The 16,818-nt window shown below is 36.5% G+C and overlaps 1 protein-coding gene across 4 annotated transcripts in view; it reads right to left on the bottom strand.

Annotated features, from left to right (window-relative positions):
- LOC122832108 (cytoplasmic dynein 2 heavy chain 1) overlaps positions 1–16,818 on the bottom strand; it is a 101,008-nt gene that overhangs the window by 23,182 nt on the left and 61,008 nt on the right. For all 4 annotated transcript variants that reach the window (XM_044118527.1, XM_044118529.1, XM_044118528.1 and 1 more), the window contains exons 80-85: positions 16,444–16,516; positions 11,094–11,254; positions 10,465–10,590; positions 3,883–3,993; positions 2,548–2,617; positions 2,203–2,288 (exon numbers count right to left, since the gene is read on the bottom strand). In XM_044118527.1, the coding sequence (XP_043974462.1) occupies positions 2,203–2,288; positions 2,548–2,617; positions 3,883–3,993; positions 10,465–10,590; positions 11,094–11,254; positions 16,444–16,516 (627 nt within the window). The remainder of the gene's footprint in view (positions 1–2,202; positions 2,289–2,547; positions 2,618–3,882; positions 3,994–10,464; positions 10,591–11,093; positions 11,255–16,443; positions 16,517–16,818) is intronic.

Here is a 16,818-nt window from a genome sequence, read left to right as displayed (position 1 = left end):
CTTTGAGAAGTAAAGGTGAGTTTTAGGGTTGAACAGTCAAAGACCAACCTGAACCAACTCAGATTATCACGCTTAAGAACATGCTTAGACAAAAAAGCAACTATTTAGTGCTGATCATTTCAGAAAATCAACAGAGATGTTAAAATGTAATGGAGTGTGAGGGCTGTCTCACGTTGCATTTATGTGTTTAATGCACTTCACAGCAATTCAGTCAGCAGATGTAATCTGTTTACTGATGATGTAGTTGAAAAAGGCATTGGAGCAAAACTTTGAGACTATTTTTAATAACTCTGTGAATGATGAAGTGTACACTGTTTTACAGTAATTTTGAGCTTCAGTTACATTCATTTGTAGTGATGGGACTGGTCTGTATCACATTTGATAAATGTGCTTACAGGTGAATGTCTGCATTAATTCTGTTTTATATATCACTGGCTGCTTATTTCTTTGACTGGTAAAGATATAGATACATCTATGAAAGTATCTATATCAAGAAACATACCTCCACTTTTTAAACCTTTTTTGTTTCTGTTAAACGTTTGGTTGCACAACTGTATGAAAATAAGAAATATGGAACAAAGGATGAAAAGCAGACAGGAAATTAAATAAATAAAAGTGTAAGAGAGTTTGAATAATTAGAGGGTTATTCTGGAATAGGATGATAGAAACTGAGAGTCATTACAGCGAATGTAACAAAAAAATAAAAAAAAATGTTTAGTAAAGTGACAAATATCAAAATAATATCCAATATGGATAATAATGAAGGTTGCATGCAAATTGTAGAACACAATTATTACTTCACACAATAATATATAAGAATAAATACTGAAAATGAGATGGACTAATATGGTTTAGTTTAAAAAGTAAACTCACTTTGGTATGAAGGGAGTCATAAGACTCATTACCAGACTATGAGATTTTTCTAATTTGAAAAGTTAGAACAGTCATTTCTTAGAAAACATAAAAATGATATAATATCTATGTGAAGGGAGAACAAAGTTGGAGGTACTGGGCAGGTGCTTCTTAAATGACTGTACTTTTAATTTTTTTGTCACAAAATGGATGATACTTACTCAACTACCATCACTCGCCATCAAGTGACTGCATTTCTAAAGCATGTACCTTCTGAAAATCCCTCGACAGTGTCTGACATCATAGAAGTTGGGGAACCAACATTTCTATTGTCTGACAACTCAGGGACCAAAAACATTAATTCAGTTGTATTGATCCATTAGTCTACCCGCAGTATGAACGAGGCGCATCAGGTCAAAAGGCTGCTCTAAATTCTTAAAGTGGCCGCAGTTTTAAATCGTGTGGTGTGCAGTCTGGCCAGCAGACAGCCTTTCTATAAAGGATTATACATTCATGCACAGGGCCATACACAGAGAAACATTCCCCAAAGCCTGAGGCCCAGCACAACGTTAAATACAATTACAGAAGTCAGTGAGGAAAACAAAACTGACCTCTATTTATCGTAAGTGCTTGTGGAGTGGACAATATGTGTAAATGAACTACCGGTGGTTATAAATTCAGACAGGTGTTTGCATATAAAGATGTGCACAATGATTATGAACACTATAGTTATGCATCTAGTTAAAACTAGAATGAAACGACAAAACTGAAACCGCACAGGCAGGCTGCCAAGAATTGAAAGAAAGAAAAAAATTTTTTCACAAAAAAAATGACCCTTTCATACTGGATTAAATATTTTCCGGTAGAAGAATATGTTAAATAAAACCAAACTAGAACTTTCAGCCACAATTTTAAACAAGTTGTTGGACATAAAAACAGACATCAATAGCATCAACATCATGGTGATACTAAGTTTATATCAAAATTAACAAAATAAATGACTTTGCAGAAAGAAAATTATGGTCTTGGCATGAAGAGGTGATATTGCAAAGAGACATTCTCACAATCTAATAAATTTAGCAAATGGGTAAATATTGCTATTTAGGATTTGGTGTGGACTCATAAGCAAGTAGGTTAATAAATCTTTTACATTTTTATTTTGTAATTCACCCTTAGATTTATCTTTCAGATGGAATGCACATACTAAAAACCACAATAAACTAAAAAAAAAAAATCATTTTAAATGATTCATTGCAGTCTCAATTTGTTATGTCAGAAATACCTGGCATTTTAACAAAAGAGTAAAGATCTTTTCTATCCAATACATATTGCTGGGTTTGTGTGTTTTACCTGGGGGATGTAGTTCCGTCTCTCTTGACAGACAGCATGGAACCAAGCCAGACAGAATAGAGATTGGGCTCTGGCCAGATTGCCTCCTACACATAGAAAATCATCAGCATCTCACAGTCAAAACAAATGCAATGCCCTAATTTTAACAATCATGTTGTTATATTGTTGCAGAGTGTATTGTACAACAAAAGGGCAGGCACTGTTCTGCGGTTACATAACAGCAAAACATAATAAGGCACACAAAGAGTATGGCTTTGACTAGCTGCATAACTGTTTAGTACTATTTAATCTTTGCTTTGTAATATTTGAAAATTGAAGTAAAGAGAGTGAAGGACGGGAGACAACCTTTACTGATCTGCTCAGGAGTCCAGGACTCATACGTTCTCAGCAGATTCTTTTTCAACCCTGGGGGAGCCTGCAGATGGCAAGAAAAGCAATTAAATAACATAGTTACTGATATAAAGGACATTTTTCTTTACCTCATAATAAATAAAATTCAGCTTCTATACAAATCAAGTATTGGGGTTAGGACATAAAATAATTGAAGATATAAATTTTTTTCTGATTTGGTAAATGTAAGGAAAAGACAAAACATAAACTCAGAGGAAGACGCATCCTCTGACCAAGGTCACTAAATAAGATACCACGAGGGCTTAAAAACGTTTCTACTATCAACAGATACCCCGCTGTTATAGTAATTTGTTACCAACCGTCAATTATATTGAGATGAGAAAATAATACAAACATCAAGAAAAGCAATAAACATGCAAGGTTGTCACTGTTGGATGCCTCTTAGTATTTACCAAAGGGAGACCTGGAATACAGAATTATTTTGGTGCCATTTAAAACTAGGAGTTTTTGTAATTTGCCAATTTATATTAACCGGCCATTAGAATGGGCTCTTTAAATATTTGAGATATCTGCCAACAGTATGTTCAGTTTACAACAAAAATAAGGAGTACACAATGACATTTGTTCATGTATTATCTGCCTTGTTGAGCATTTGGTAGCCCCATCTGGAGGTTTTGATAATGCACACAAACACTAATGCATCTACTAAATTTGCTAAGATTTGCTGGATATGTGTTGTAGGTTATGAGTGGAGTAGGTTAAGTGAGCCTCATCAGGTTGACTTCACATCTTGAAAAGCAACCTAATACCACAAAGCCTGTAAATTCTGCCATGTCCATTAGGAGAATTTACAGTATTGATTTTAAGATTTAAATGATAAGGCTGACAGCTGCCTTGCAGCCAAGAAACAATGTGTCTAATACGTTGGTTGGCAGTGAGATAAACTCAAAAATCTGTGCAAATATGTACAACGTCTGTAAGGTTGGCCATGAAATACTAGGAGCTTGCCTGAGGAAAAAGAAAGTGGTATGACTTATAAAGAGAAAGCAGACAGACAGAGGCTGTTGGTACAGCATGCTTGGCTGCTGAAGCAGCTAACCCCATGAGCATGGCTCCCATCAACAACACACTGAGCACTAAAGCATGCATCACATACAAGTTGTGCAGTTCTGCATATCCCTACACAGTATAAACAGCAGAAGAGAGACTTGTGAATGCTGTTCACATTTCAATCTGGAGGATGAGTGGAGACATTAGCATAGATACATAGAAACTGACAAAAGAAATTGCTTGAATTGCTTTAGCCTTACAATATTATATGTCACCAACCTCATAAGTGATCTTAAGGCTGGACTGCAGTAAAATTGGCGGAAATCTTGGGTGGACTTCTGCTGTCAGCCAAAGACGGAAGTTTGCTTTAGGATGCAGGACATTTAGTTCCTGTGACGGAAAATGAGAGGAGAAATTAGATAAATTAAAGAAGCCTAAGAATTAATAGATGGATGGATGAATGGACTACAGAGCACAGCTGATTTTACATTGTAATTCTGTCAATTAGTTGCTTTGCATAAAATCTGATTGCAACTAAAGACCAAACATGGAGCTAAATAAACAGACAGGCAAACAAACAAATAAAAAATGTGATAACCATATTTTACTGTGTAATTGTATATAATGAGAAATAGAGCACTAACTTTTTTCCATGGGAACACAGCAAAGTAGAAGGTAATCATAATGAATTTTAATGACTTTCTTCATTTCTGCCATTCATTTTTTTCTCCACTGATTCTAATCTCTTTAAAGCCTTGAACTGTGACTAATTCTCCACAATTACAAAACATTCACCTACTTTTATACATAATTTCTATCACACTTTCCTCTCTTTTCTCTTGTTTCCACAGTCCTCATTGTTGTCCTTGAGTTTTCTGCATATTTTTTTTCTTAAAACTTCACTTTCAGCCATCGCCCACATCCCCCACCTCCCTCTGTGTTACTCAAAGGCAGTTAAAAATAGCCTCCTGGCAGCTCAGGGTCTTGTGTCATCAGATTGGGTACTCGAACACAAGGGCACACACAATGAACTGTAATCAATGTGTTTCTGCATCATTTGGCGCCTAATTCATTCTTGTGGAAGCACACGTGATCACAGATAATCAAAGAACACGAGAAGTGACAGCCCTCAAAGGAAACTCTTCATACCCTTGTTGTACTTGCATGTGTGCTTTTCTGTGATTTGTTTTTAATCATAATTCCACTTGAAGGAACAATGGCAGCAGCATAAAATACAAGAGGACAAAGCAAAAAAGAAGATGTATGAAGGGCAAATACTTCTTCTCTTCTAGTATCTGGACATGAAAACATGTCATTGCTAGAATTTATTCATGCAGTTCAGAGACTGAAAGCCAAACCATTTAGCCAAAAATAGATAAGGATATATTTCAAGCCAACAGGCTTTGTAACTGCACACTACCGATAAGAATTATTACATGTAGAAAGTCCTGATAATACTGCAACACCCTAAATAGAACAGTGATAAGAAACAAATCACAACATACTAAATGGTGATTGTCACTGCAACAAACACAGATCACCCACAACGCCACTGTAATTTATGATACACAAACATTTACAAACAGACTGTTGGAAAGATCAGTTTGTTCTAAAACCTTCCAGGTCACAAACAACCTCATCTTCATAAATCTAGTCAAGGGTCAAATGTCCCTTGCTGGTGGGATCCAGCTACAGATTGATTAAACAAAGTAAGAGAGAGAGTGGGGAGAGAGCTTAAATGCTTAAACTTCGCATTTATGCTTGTTTTCAACCCAAAACAAGCTTAAAATGACTTAAGTTCAATATTAAGGCTAACAAGTGGTCTGAAATGAAAAATAAACCCTAGATTTGATAAGTTAAAAGAGTTTTAAATATACAGAAGACTTCTATTAAATCCTTCAATTTTCTACACTTGCCTTCTTGTTACAGGTTTATCAGGGGTGGGGAATTTTTCTAGTAATTAGTGGGCAGAGGATGGAATATATTGTGTGCATAATCACAAGTCAACTATGAAATATGCAGGACAAAAGAACATGTACAGAAACAATAAAAAACAATGGGAAGTGGTGATTTATACATGTTGGAATTTTGACTTCCCTGCGAAACATGATTTCACAATATACTTCTCAGACCTTAGATAAAAAAAAAATAGAAATGAAAATAGTGACAAAATCAAATGAAGGACTAAAATCAAGAGGCAGGCCCTCTTCTAATATTCGCCGACATAAAATCAATAACAATCATATTTACTCAAGCGGCCCTTTAAGAAAGTGAAATGGTCAACACTGATCTAAACAGTTCTCATCTAAATATGTGGAAAAGCTTCACTGAAGTCTGGCAAAGGTGCTGTGCATTTCAAAACTGGAGTCTGTCTTCTCTGATCTAATAAAGTGGGTTACAGTTTTTAACCCAAATGTTTGGTTAACTCTACCCAACTTCAGTACTAACCACATTAACCCAGTATTTGGAATACCAAAACAATTCAGTAGTTTTAGAGGTGTAGATAGAGAGAGTAGGGATCTAAAGAAAGGAATGATAAATGAGCAAATGGGAATGAGATGACATCTGTACTGTCAACTTAAATTATGAACCCATACCATCTTGCCTCTTCTTGCTCTCTTTAACAAGCCAACTGCTAAAGAGAACGAGGTGAGCTCAACCAAGACAGATGGTGAAAAGATGAAAGATCATGAAGAAGCTCAACTCAGACATACCGTAAGACTGACCAGATGGACATAGATACTGAAATACAGAAAGATGCTCAAACATAATATTCCCATTGTAGATTTCCCTCAACAAACAGCATTTCACTATTCCTTACTCTCATCTCTTCACTGCTCTGTTCCTTCTTTCTTCCACCTATTACCACTATTATTCATTTGGGTTGTGTAGCTTTTTCATTTTAAGCTGATACCTCAGTCTTATGAGTGGATGTGCAAAAAAAAAAAGTCAAGCCACAAAACAGATGAGTTGTTTATGTCATGCAATTGAAGAAATGAAATTGGCAATAAAAGTTGAATAGTAACAAATGCAGAAGTGGAAGGAACTGGATACAGAGGACACACAAGGAGACAGAGTGGTGAGAATTGTGAGATGGATGAATGAATGTAATAAGCCGTCTTTTAAGCCACCACATGAGAGCATCCTGAACAGAAGGGGATCTCTGGTCCACACGTCCACATCGGTGAGAGCACACATATATGCAATCATACAGACACACACACAGACCAATTATGACCAACAGTTGTGTCTCCCAGTGAGAAATGACCTACTACTTTGATACAACACTAAAACAGAGCCCCAGGAAAACCAGGGAGCACAAACAAACTCTAACAAATTGCAGGGAATAGATAAATTCACCCACCATTCGATATTCCCCCAAAAAATAGACTCCAACCAATGTCATCAAAATAAATAAATAAATAAATAAATAAATAAATAACACACTTACATGTATATCTTCGAAGACAGGAGACACACACACACAAGCACCTCCAAAGCCACTAATATGTCCTGACAGGTGGAATGCAAAATGTGCACGAGAAAGCAAAGGACAGAAGGTAATTTTAGATATGATAATTTGGCCAGGCACCAGAATGCGCATGCAAGGATGTGGGTTGGCGTGAGTTTGTGCGTGTGGCAGTGTACTATTACAGATAAACACTAATTAGCTGGGATGAAGCAAGGGACACATATGCAGCATTAGGACAAAACATCCTCCAGGCTGTACTTTCCACTGACCTTTAACCCCAATTCCAACTAAAACAGGAAGCTTTGATGCCAGGGCAGCCATCACTCTGGAAGACAAGAAATTGACTAGGCTATGGCTCTGTCCATACAGCAAACTGTTTTGGGGTGTAGCACTGAAATGATCCCATCACAAGAAAGACTGCAAAAAAGGGACAACTTTCACCTAGCTTGACCATGATCCCCAATATTTTTAATGTAGGTAAATCTACTGTAAAAGTTCTACTGGGTAACCCCAACAAAAACACTCTTTGTTGTGGATGGTGTGAGTGAAGAAAATGATCTACTTTCAGTATTGATGAGTCCTTTAAGCTCAGAGATATAAGAAGCTATCACAACACATTGAGACACCTCTGTTGTTCATTCAGGATGTGAGAGAACACTGAATGTTCAGCAGATAACATAAAAGCTAAGGACAATATAGCAAAATTACTCTCTAAACTTGAAAGGATGGAACAAACTGTTATGGAAACGCCTAAATTTGGCTGACTTTTCCAAATATCAGAGTTAAGGTGCAATATACTGTATATTTGTATTCTCTAAGGCGCTCTCTCTTATTCTTGCACCAACAGCAATTCTGTGCTCTCTCATTCTCATTAAATGCATTGAACAGATTGATTGCTGGTTTAGTGTTTGGACCAAAACAGTATAGACTAAAAATCAGTGATTTCAGTCCATCAGTTTAAAAATCTTTGACAAGGCTAGAAACCTACTCACTATACCAAAACTCAGAAGCAAACATTCTGAAACAGCCTAAAGATTTTATGCACCAAAAAATTTGAATAAGCTTCCTGCACAACGCAGGTCTGCTGTCATCCTGAGTTCCTTTAAAACAAGGTTAAAACTTTTTTATTTGCTGTTTCCTAAGCTTATTTTATTTTTAAATATGTTTAATATAAATCTATTTTTATGTGTTTTATTTATGTTATTAATTCCAATTATAACAACATACATATAACCTCAAGTTTACTTTGGCCAAAAGATGCTATAAAGTTGCTTTGCCTCCACTGCACATATGTGGAGACTTTTCTACAAAATCTAATAGCCGCTTGTACTTTCATGTTTCTGTGCAGGGAACAAATTTCAGAATTAAGTAGACTTGGAATGAGCTGAATAGTCCAATGTGCCTTTTCTTTTTTTTTCTTTTTTTTTTTTTTTAAATCAATGGACCTCAAGAATTATATTTCTCTCTAAATCGGCTACATAAGATAATGGCAACAAATGGATTTTATGTGTTCAGTTCCACACTTCCTTTGAGAGGCAGGATTGTCTAAACTCAGTAAATTGAAACAGAATTTTCTCTCAATTCATGTTGCGAACCTGTGCCATATTTTCTAAGCTTCGCTTCAGTTTATTCAGTATGCTACATTGATCGTATTGTGAAGAGTGAAAAAAACAACAAAAAACCCCCAAAACAAACCACAAAACACTTCCATACATATATACATGTTAATATTACGCAACACAGACTGTTCAAACTACCTCTGAAGCTTCTCTCCCACATAGTGTCAATAAGTTCATGGCACCGCGTTATGAACTCGACACACAGGGAGTGACAAATGATAGTGAAAGGCAAAAGTTTTCTTTGACAGCAGACAGTAACAAAAGTTGAAAAATTGTAAACTTTAATGTGTTGCATCGCTAGCCCGCGTGCAAACATCTTTGTGTACGAGCTCAAAATTTCATATTCAAGAATTACGCCAGCCGCTCAGCTGGGTGAGGACAGGTGACCAGTGACTCATCACACAAGTTCCATAGGAAATGAATGGAGAGGAACAAGTTTTCGATACTGGCTATATAGCAGCTACTCAGGACAGCATCAGAAAAGGGTGGGGCACACAAGAAATAAAAGATAAAATATATCTTATCTATAGGTTTGCTACTATTTGCATGTATGTGTAGTGGAGTAAGCCTCCACTGCACAGTCACTCACTTACTCCACAGTTGCTGTTGAGTACTGGGAGACTGCATTATCTGCTTTCTGCTACAAAACAACAACTGATAATTACTTGAATTTTAATTGGGATGCGTGAGGAGAGGCTTGCCCAGGGCACCATTTCCACAAGAACCACAGTGCTAGAGTGTAATTATTCTGATAAAAGTCTTTAATCAATTGACAGCACTAATACATATATTCACAATTAAAAACATTGGTTTAATGTGACTGCTAATTCTCACTCGCTGATGAGAGTATTTGTTATTTCTGCCCTGAGTTGCATTAATGAAATATTTTTCATCTGACTGAATTTTAAAGTGGTGACGGAAAAATCTGAAGGCCGTCCGTCATTTTAACAAATTACAAGTCACACCGCTGACAAATGGTGACAAATGGAGCACTGGGTGCAGACATCCAAACATTTTCAACTTAACCCACAGAGTACACATACCTAACTCAATCAAAAATTGTCATCTGAGTATCATCTCTGACCTGGACTCAATGCATCTCGCTATCCGTGAGCTGACAGAGAACAGCAGGATAATGGACAGGAGTACGTCTGGCGCACCAGAAGGAGTACATATGTTGTGGGATTTCCTCCCGCTGCCCCTCATTCACAGAGCTTTTCTTACTTCTGATTGCTATAGTTGGAGAAATGTTTCCCGAATTCAAAACTTTGGCTGAATTGGCACTCGTAATTCCAGTTCATTCATCCTCCAGATCAACATCAAAACCCTGAGACATTTGAGTATGCCCTTTCTGGTGGACAATTCAGGTAAACTGACTCTCCTTTTCTTCTATATATGTAGATATTGGAAGGTTTTTAATGAGGAAAATATATCGCAAAATTTCTACATCGCCACATAATCTGCAAAAAAAAAAAAAAAGTGAAATCATGGAGGGACTGAAGAAGTAAAGATAAAAATATTTTGAAGCTTTCCTTTTGATTTTTATGTATTTCGTGAAAATCGGCCACAAAACTCTGAACACTACATCCCTATTGAGTATGAGTAGTTTGAATCCATTTTGCTAATAAAATAGTCTTTCTGTGGATTAATTGTCATTGTCATTTAGCAAAAACCACAAAACACAGAATTAATAGAAAACGATATAAAACAAATATAATCTAGTGCTTAAAGCCATATCCCACAAAAACAGCATACATAGAAAGTACCTACCTTTTCCAGAAGGGGCAGCCAGGCTGTGACAAGGTGAAGATTTTTCAAGCAAAGCCAGTCTCCATTTCGAGAACATTCTCTAAGTGTGGCCAGGGCCACATCAGCCTGTCCCTGACCCATGGAGATCTAAACAGGTAGAGAGGAAGGGTTGGGAACAGGGGGAGACAAATGGAGTCAGTGGGAAAAAATATGTTCTGTCTTTTAGTACAATGCTGTCTTGTAAAATTAGAGAGCTGAACTTTTGCCTAATATTTTAATCCACCTATGTCCTCAGTCAGCATTTTCTCATTTAAAGCCAGTGACATAATGTGGATATTACTTATTTGATTACTTACATACACTATTTACCCATAATACTCTTTAAAACTTGACTTTCTTTTCTTAATTAAATGCTAAGTAACTTAAGGAATAAAAAAAATCTTTAAACACCACTTTCCCTTAGTCGGTGTATTACAAAACCTTATTGGTAGAACAATGACACAGGATTTATGTTAAAACTGAGATACACAAAAACATTCAACAAGCTATAGCACACTAGTCTGTGGATGCGGTTGTGCTAGTCTGTCGAAAAGCCTTTTGCCCCTGTTAATCTCCTGTGTGTTCTATATTTGTATTCTGCTGTTCCCTACCTCATGGTAATTGTCCCTGCCAATAGTTTCTGCTGCTAGTTCTGCAAGCTCCTGGGATGGGTCTGCCCCCGGAGAGATGATGATTAACACCGGCTCCCACTCCATTGTCTCAGTGTAGAGACGTCGCAAATTCAGAGGAGGAGGGGAAAGCTCTTTCATACCTGCAAAAGAGGAGGAGACATATTAAATGATAATGAGGAGCGTGAAAGATATATCTGTAAAATGTCTTTAAATATTTTCTCCAGCCCCATTTTGCTATGGACCCATGTGTCTTTAATGAAGTGAACTAACTAATTAAACCCTCAAAATGGAACATTGGCATTTCAACATCATAGACCTTAATGTGTGAAGATAATTTAATAATGAGTGTCAAAGTAACATTGTTCATGTGCTAGATGGACACAGAAATCATGGAGCATAGCAACAAAACGAAATTGGAGGCAAATGGAAACACATTAGAGCTGAGACAGATTTGGTGCACTTTAGGTGTGGCAAGATAAGGAAATTTATTGGCAAACATAAAACAAAGCAAGACAATGAATAGAGTAAGTTACGCAGACATGTTGAGAGAGAAAATGTGAGGAGGATGGGGAGGCTAAAGGGAAGGCAACGATGGGGGAAGGGGAGAGGGCAAAAAAGGAAGACACTAAGAAAGACAGAGTGAGGGGTTGGGAGGGTGACGTGCTATGCATATTGAGAGGTGGGATTGTGGCAGCAGAAATCACCACGCAGCAAAAGAATACCTCATCAGCCAGCTGGTGTTTGGAGAACAGGCTCTTATATGTAGGTGTAACTCTAAGTGTGTAATTGAGTCTGCGGTGCTTTACTGAAACCTCTATTCTCCTGTGATATATTGATTTTGATGGTGAGGTATGAGTGAACAGTGAAATGCATGCCCACACAGCACCAGAGTCTGTCCTGGAAATTCCAATAGGATGTTACTCGTGGATACACTAAAGGATGTATTAATGAGAACACACCCATACACTTGCGCAAAATGCTGTCCACTTTGACTGAGGTGAAAGACCAAGCCTAAACATTAACTTGGTGTGTGCTGCCAAATTCAAAGTGATTTACCATGGCTTGCACAATATAACATGCACAAAGTCTTGGGAGAATGAGCTAAATTGTTAAAATGAAGAAAAACAGATGTTTGTCTGCAAAACGTTAAGCATTTGCATAAGAACTGCTAACAAATATTCATACACAACTGGCTTTGGCATGGTCAGATAATCAGTATTCGCACTGCAGCTCAGCATTGTCTGCCTGTGAATAGAAAAGTTCACCTTGGACCCCATAACACAAAACAGAAAACAGGGTGAATATAAGCGAAGAAGATAACAGCCCAAGTCTCACTAAGGCTGCGGTAAAGGCCAAGACATAGATTCAATACAATATATATTTTTTAAGTTCTCTACCAAAGTTACTGTGTATATATAAGTGCAAAAGATTTAGTACTTTTTGAAAAGTCCTGCATATATGTGTGTGTTGTGTTCACTGAGGCATGCCTGTGTGTGTGAACAGAGAGCAGTGCCCAGGCCTGGACTGGAGGGATTGAGTGAGATTAGCTGTAAGAGGATTACAGACCATGCCTCATTAGCATACTGATTTACTGCCAAAAACACATACGCATACACAAAAAACTCTTCCGCCGTCCTGTTCTGATGTTTCATCCCTCTGTCTTGCATGTTTTTCCTCCCAAATTCAAAACCATGCGCAATCTTATCCATCTCATGGCTTATCCACTCACTGAATGAGTTCACTGGGAGTTTGAGGACTATCACTGTGTCATGATTAAGTTAGCATTTTAATACAATCCCCAACAAACAAACAAGAAAAGAAAGAAAAAGGATTCTAAAGACTTTGAAAAACATATGAAAGCAAATAAAAAAAAAAATCTATATGTAAAGAATGGTACTTTATACTGCTACAGAGAATAAATGTACAAATGGTATCAATGACACTGTTGTTTTTAAGGTAATCTTGTTTTGTTGGTACATTTGGCCCAAATCCTTAAAACATAACCCTATATAATCAAAAATGAAACTAAACTATGCATAGGAATTTGTTCACAGTTCAAGTTGTCATTATGAAGTCTGGAGCCAAAATATTACAACTAATCAGAATCAAGCTTTGTTTGCCAAGTATGTTCATACATACAAAGAATTTATCCAATTATATATATATATATATATATATATATATATATATATATATATATATATATATATATATATATATATATATATATATATATATATACTACAGACCAAAAGTTTGGACACACCTTCTCAATGAATTCAATTAGAAAGTGTGTCCAAACTTTTGGTCTGTACTGTATATATATATATATATACACAAAATCTTACAAAACTGTGAAACTTTATAAAATGTAAAATATACATCTACTTTACAATAGATGAATACAATAAGATGCTAGAGAGAAAAGTGTCAATGTGGATGGCAAATTATTAGGAAGAAGGGAGTTATTTCTATTCATATTGTGTGAACACAGAATGATCCATGTGAGAGCCGAGAGTCTAAGCTAAGTCTAAGTCAAATAAATGTGATGATAAATTTAATTGGGCATTGCACAAACATTATCCAAGGCATGTTAGTGGAATCGTCTCATTTTCATGAGTTTGAGATTCTCACAAGACATATTATTCAACAAACAACACATTTGTCAAAAACACAAGCAGATCAATGTTTTATTTCAAGGTAAAAACTTACTTTTTAAATTCAACAGCCTATTTTTATTTGGAATAATTTTAAAAACACTGATACATTAATGTCTGTCTTTGTTTCTTCAATGTTATGTAAATCCATTCAGTCTAGGGAATAAATAGTGCGAGTTTTACAATGGTACTTCAAAAAAGTTGTGTTGCAATTGTTTGATAGTTAATTAGGAAAGATATAATAAGCACTACCTAATAAGCACCAACTGTAAAAAATATTAGCTGTTCAAGCACATTAATGTTTGCTGGATCAGAAACTTGTGGTTGTGCACTAATTACCTCAAATGTTAGAACCTGCATCTGGAAATACAACCCAGTCTCACTCCCAACTCGTCATATATTGACGCATGGGACTTCCGTCCTCGTCACATATTGACGCGAGGTAATTCTTCAGCGTCAATATGTGGCGAAGAAATTTACCTGATGCCTTACCGTAATTTTTCCCTAAACCTAACCAATTTTGGGTTTTGAAGTGTCGGCAGTGTTTGCGAGGACCATTCGCGTAAATAATCCATGTAAAACATGCGACCTTCCAAAATCGTCAAAATCGTCAAAATTTTACGGTGAAGGAACCTGCCCAAGTCGTCACATATTGACGCGAAGGGGGTACCCTTCGCGTCAATATGTGACGCATGGTCAGACGGCGTCCCAACTCGTCAATATATGACGAGTCGGGTGTGAGAATGTGTTGCAACAGGAAATAATGTCAAACCCAGTAAACTGTTTCACATAAAAAAAGTAAAAAAAAAAAAGAAGTAAGACTTCCTAACTGATATGCTTAGTTACCCTGTTAGCACAAAGAAGGTAGCAGTGTACTTCTCTGTATTACAAAGATGACAAATTTAATATCAAAATAATTAAATGTGCCAGTAAACAGTGGGTGTGCTCATTACATATCAAAACAGTTTTTGGCTACTAAAAACTGGAAATCGGAAGTTCTAACCTCTACAAATTACCCCTATCAAATTATTGCTAAATTATTTTAAAATGTTGGAAGACAAGATTTTAGTCAGACTCGTAAAAGGACTTTTTCGTCATCACTTTTGGAATATTCTGCGAATCATCCAGACAAGCATATATTTTATTCCTCAGCGATTTTAAGAATGTTAGTGTTTATTTCCTATGACTAAAAATATGATGCAAATACTCATGCAATGGCAATTTTATTATACAAAAACAGATGAAAGTGAATAATAACGGATGTAGAAGGGTGTAATCTTTGAGAAAAATTAATATGTAATTATATGCAATTTTTTTTCGTTGGCAAAAATGTTAGAGGGAGCAGGAATCTAATAAGGTCTAGCTTTAGTCATGTGGAAACAAGTTGAAATCCTGGTCAGTGAGCCTTGATCCATGTGAGAGCAAGTAAGTGAATGACTAAATACATTCAATGTAGGTGAGGGTCACATGTCTCCAGTTAATATTCTCCCCACAGTCACAGTTACAGCAAGACTCTTGTAGAGTAAGGCAAAAAAAAAAAAAAAATGTCAGTGCCAGGAAGAATATGAGCCACAATGACACAAGGCAGCAGAGGTTTCTCTGAGATTTAGCAAATATAAGGATTCTTTAACTTTATTTTGAACTGCAGCATAGCTATAAAACACTAAAAAAATGACAAATTGTAAGAGTCATTGTATTGTATATAAAGGAGGTAAGAACATTGATCAGTAACTTGGTTAATGCAGACTGTCATCTCCATTTATCTCGTTACCAAATTATGCAAGCTTAGATATCTTTTATTAGCAGCTATTATACCTTAATACTGCCATCATTTTGGGTGAATTACTACTCTTTGCTGATTTGTGTGGCAGCTTAATTTTTTCTCAAAGTCATCTATTCAAATCTAGCTCATCCAGGAGAATACCAAGGTCAGTCGAATAAAATAGTTCTCCACTTCCTCTGGGTATCCTGTCATTGCAAAAAAGGCCAGAAAACTTCAACAGGGAGCCATCCTGTAGGCATCCTAACCAGATGCCTACATCTGAGGAGCCACTGCAAATGGCTCCTCAGTTGCTTACAATTCCTCCAGTTGAGGCAGGGCATTTTCTTGGACCCGAAGAAGGCGCACTATCCTTTTTAAACTCAAAACTATGATCTCACATTTGGAGCCACCAATCTTCATCACATTCACACTCAGCTAAAACTGTTCCAGTGAAAGCTGGAGATCACGATCAGATTAAGCAAATAGGATCATATCATCAACAAAAAGCAGAAACCCAATCCCGAGGCCACCAAAAAAATCCCCTCCACATCTTGGTTGTGCCTAGAAATTCTATCTATTAAGGTTATGGACAGAAATGGTGACCAAGAGCAGTTGATCCAGTATTCTTGAGGCTTAACTTTCCTTCCAGAACTCCTGAGTAGACCTTATCAGGTAGACTTAGGAGTGTGATGCTCCTGTATTTGGAACACTTTTTGTGGCCATTACTGTATTCTGCCAATCTAGGAGAATTGCCCCTATTACATCCTGTTTATAGCTCATTTTTATTTCATCAAATTATATGCCATAAACATTAAGGTGAGATAATAAAGAAGTGCAAATGCATTTGTCTGATTAAGTATGGACCCCCACAAAACCTTTAAAAGTTAAACAAAAAATGTAAAACTCTTACCAAGAGCTTGAGAGGCAAAGGTTGTCATGGCGCTCTGAAGACGGTCGGGTCTCACTGCCTGAATTAACAGCAGCTGCATTTATGGTAGAGTACATACAATTAAAAACAACAAAATAAAATCAGAAAATAACACTCTGCAAAAAAGGTTGAATTCACCTATGTTGAAGGAGTTAAGTTACACATTTAAACAGTTGGACTTCAACATACAACGGGTACAGCTATTGTAAAAAAAAAAAATCACTCTATGCCATTTCTAGGGTTTTAACATGCATGTGCATCTCTGTACATACAAATATAATATAAAGATTAATTTATTTCAGGAACTCAATTAAACAAGAGGCACTTCTTTTTTTTCTACTCCACACATAGTGATCA

Source organism: Gambusia affinis, linkage group LG06, assembly GCF_019740435.1.
Source record: "Gambusia affinis linkage group LG06, SWU_Gaff_1.0, whole genome shotgun sequence".
Classification (NCBI taxonomy): Eukaryota; Metazoa; Chordata; class Actinopteri; order Cyprinodontiformes; family Poeciliidae; genus Gambusia; species Gambusia affinis.
Note: the sequence above shows the minus strand (reverse complement) of the source record. Positions and strands in the feature narration are given on the sequence as shown.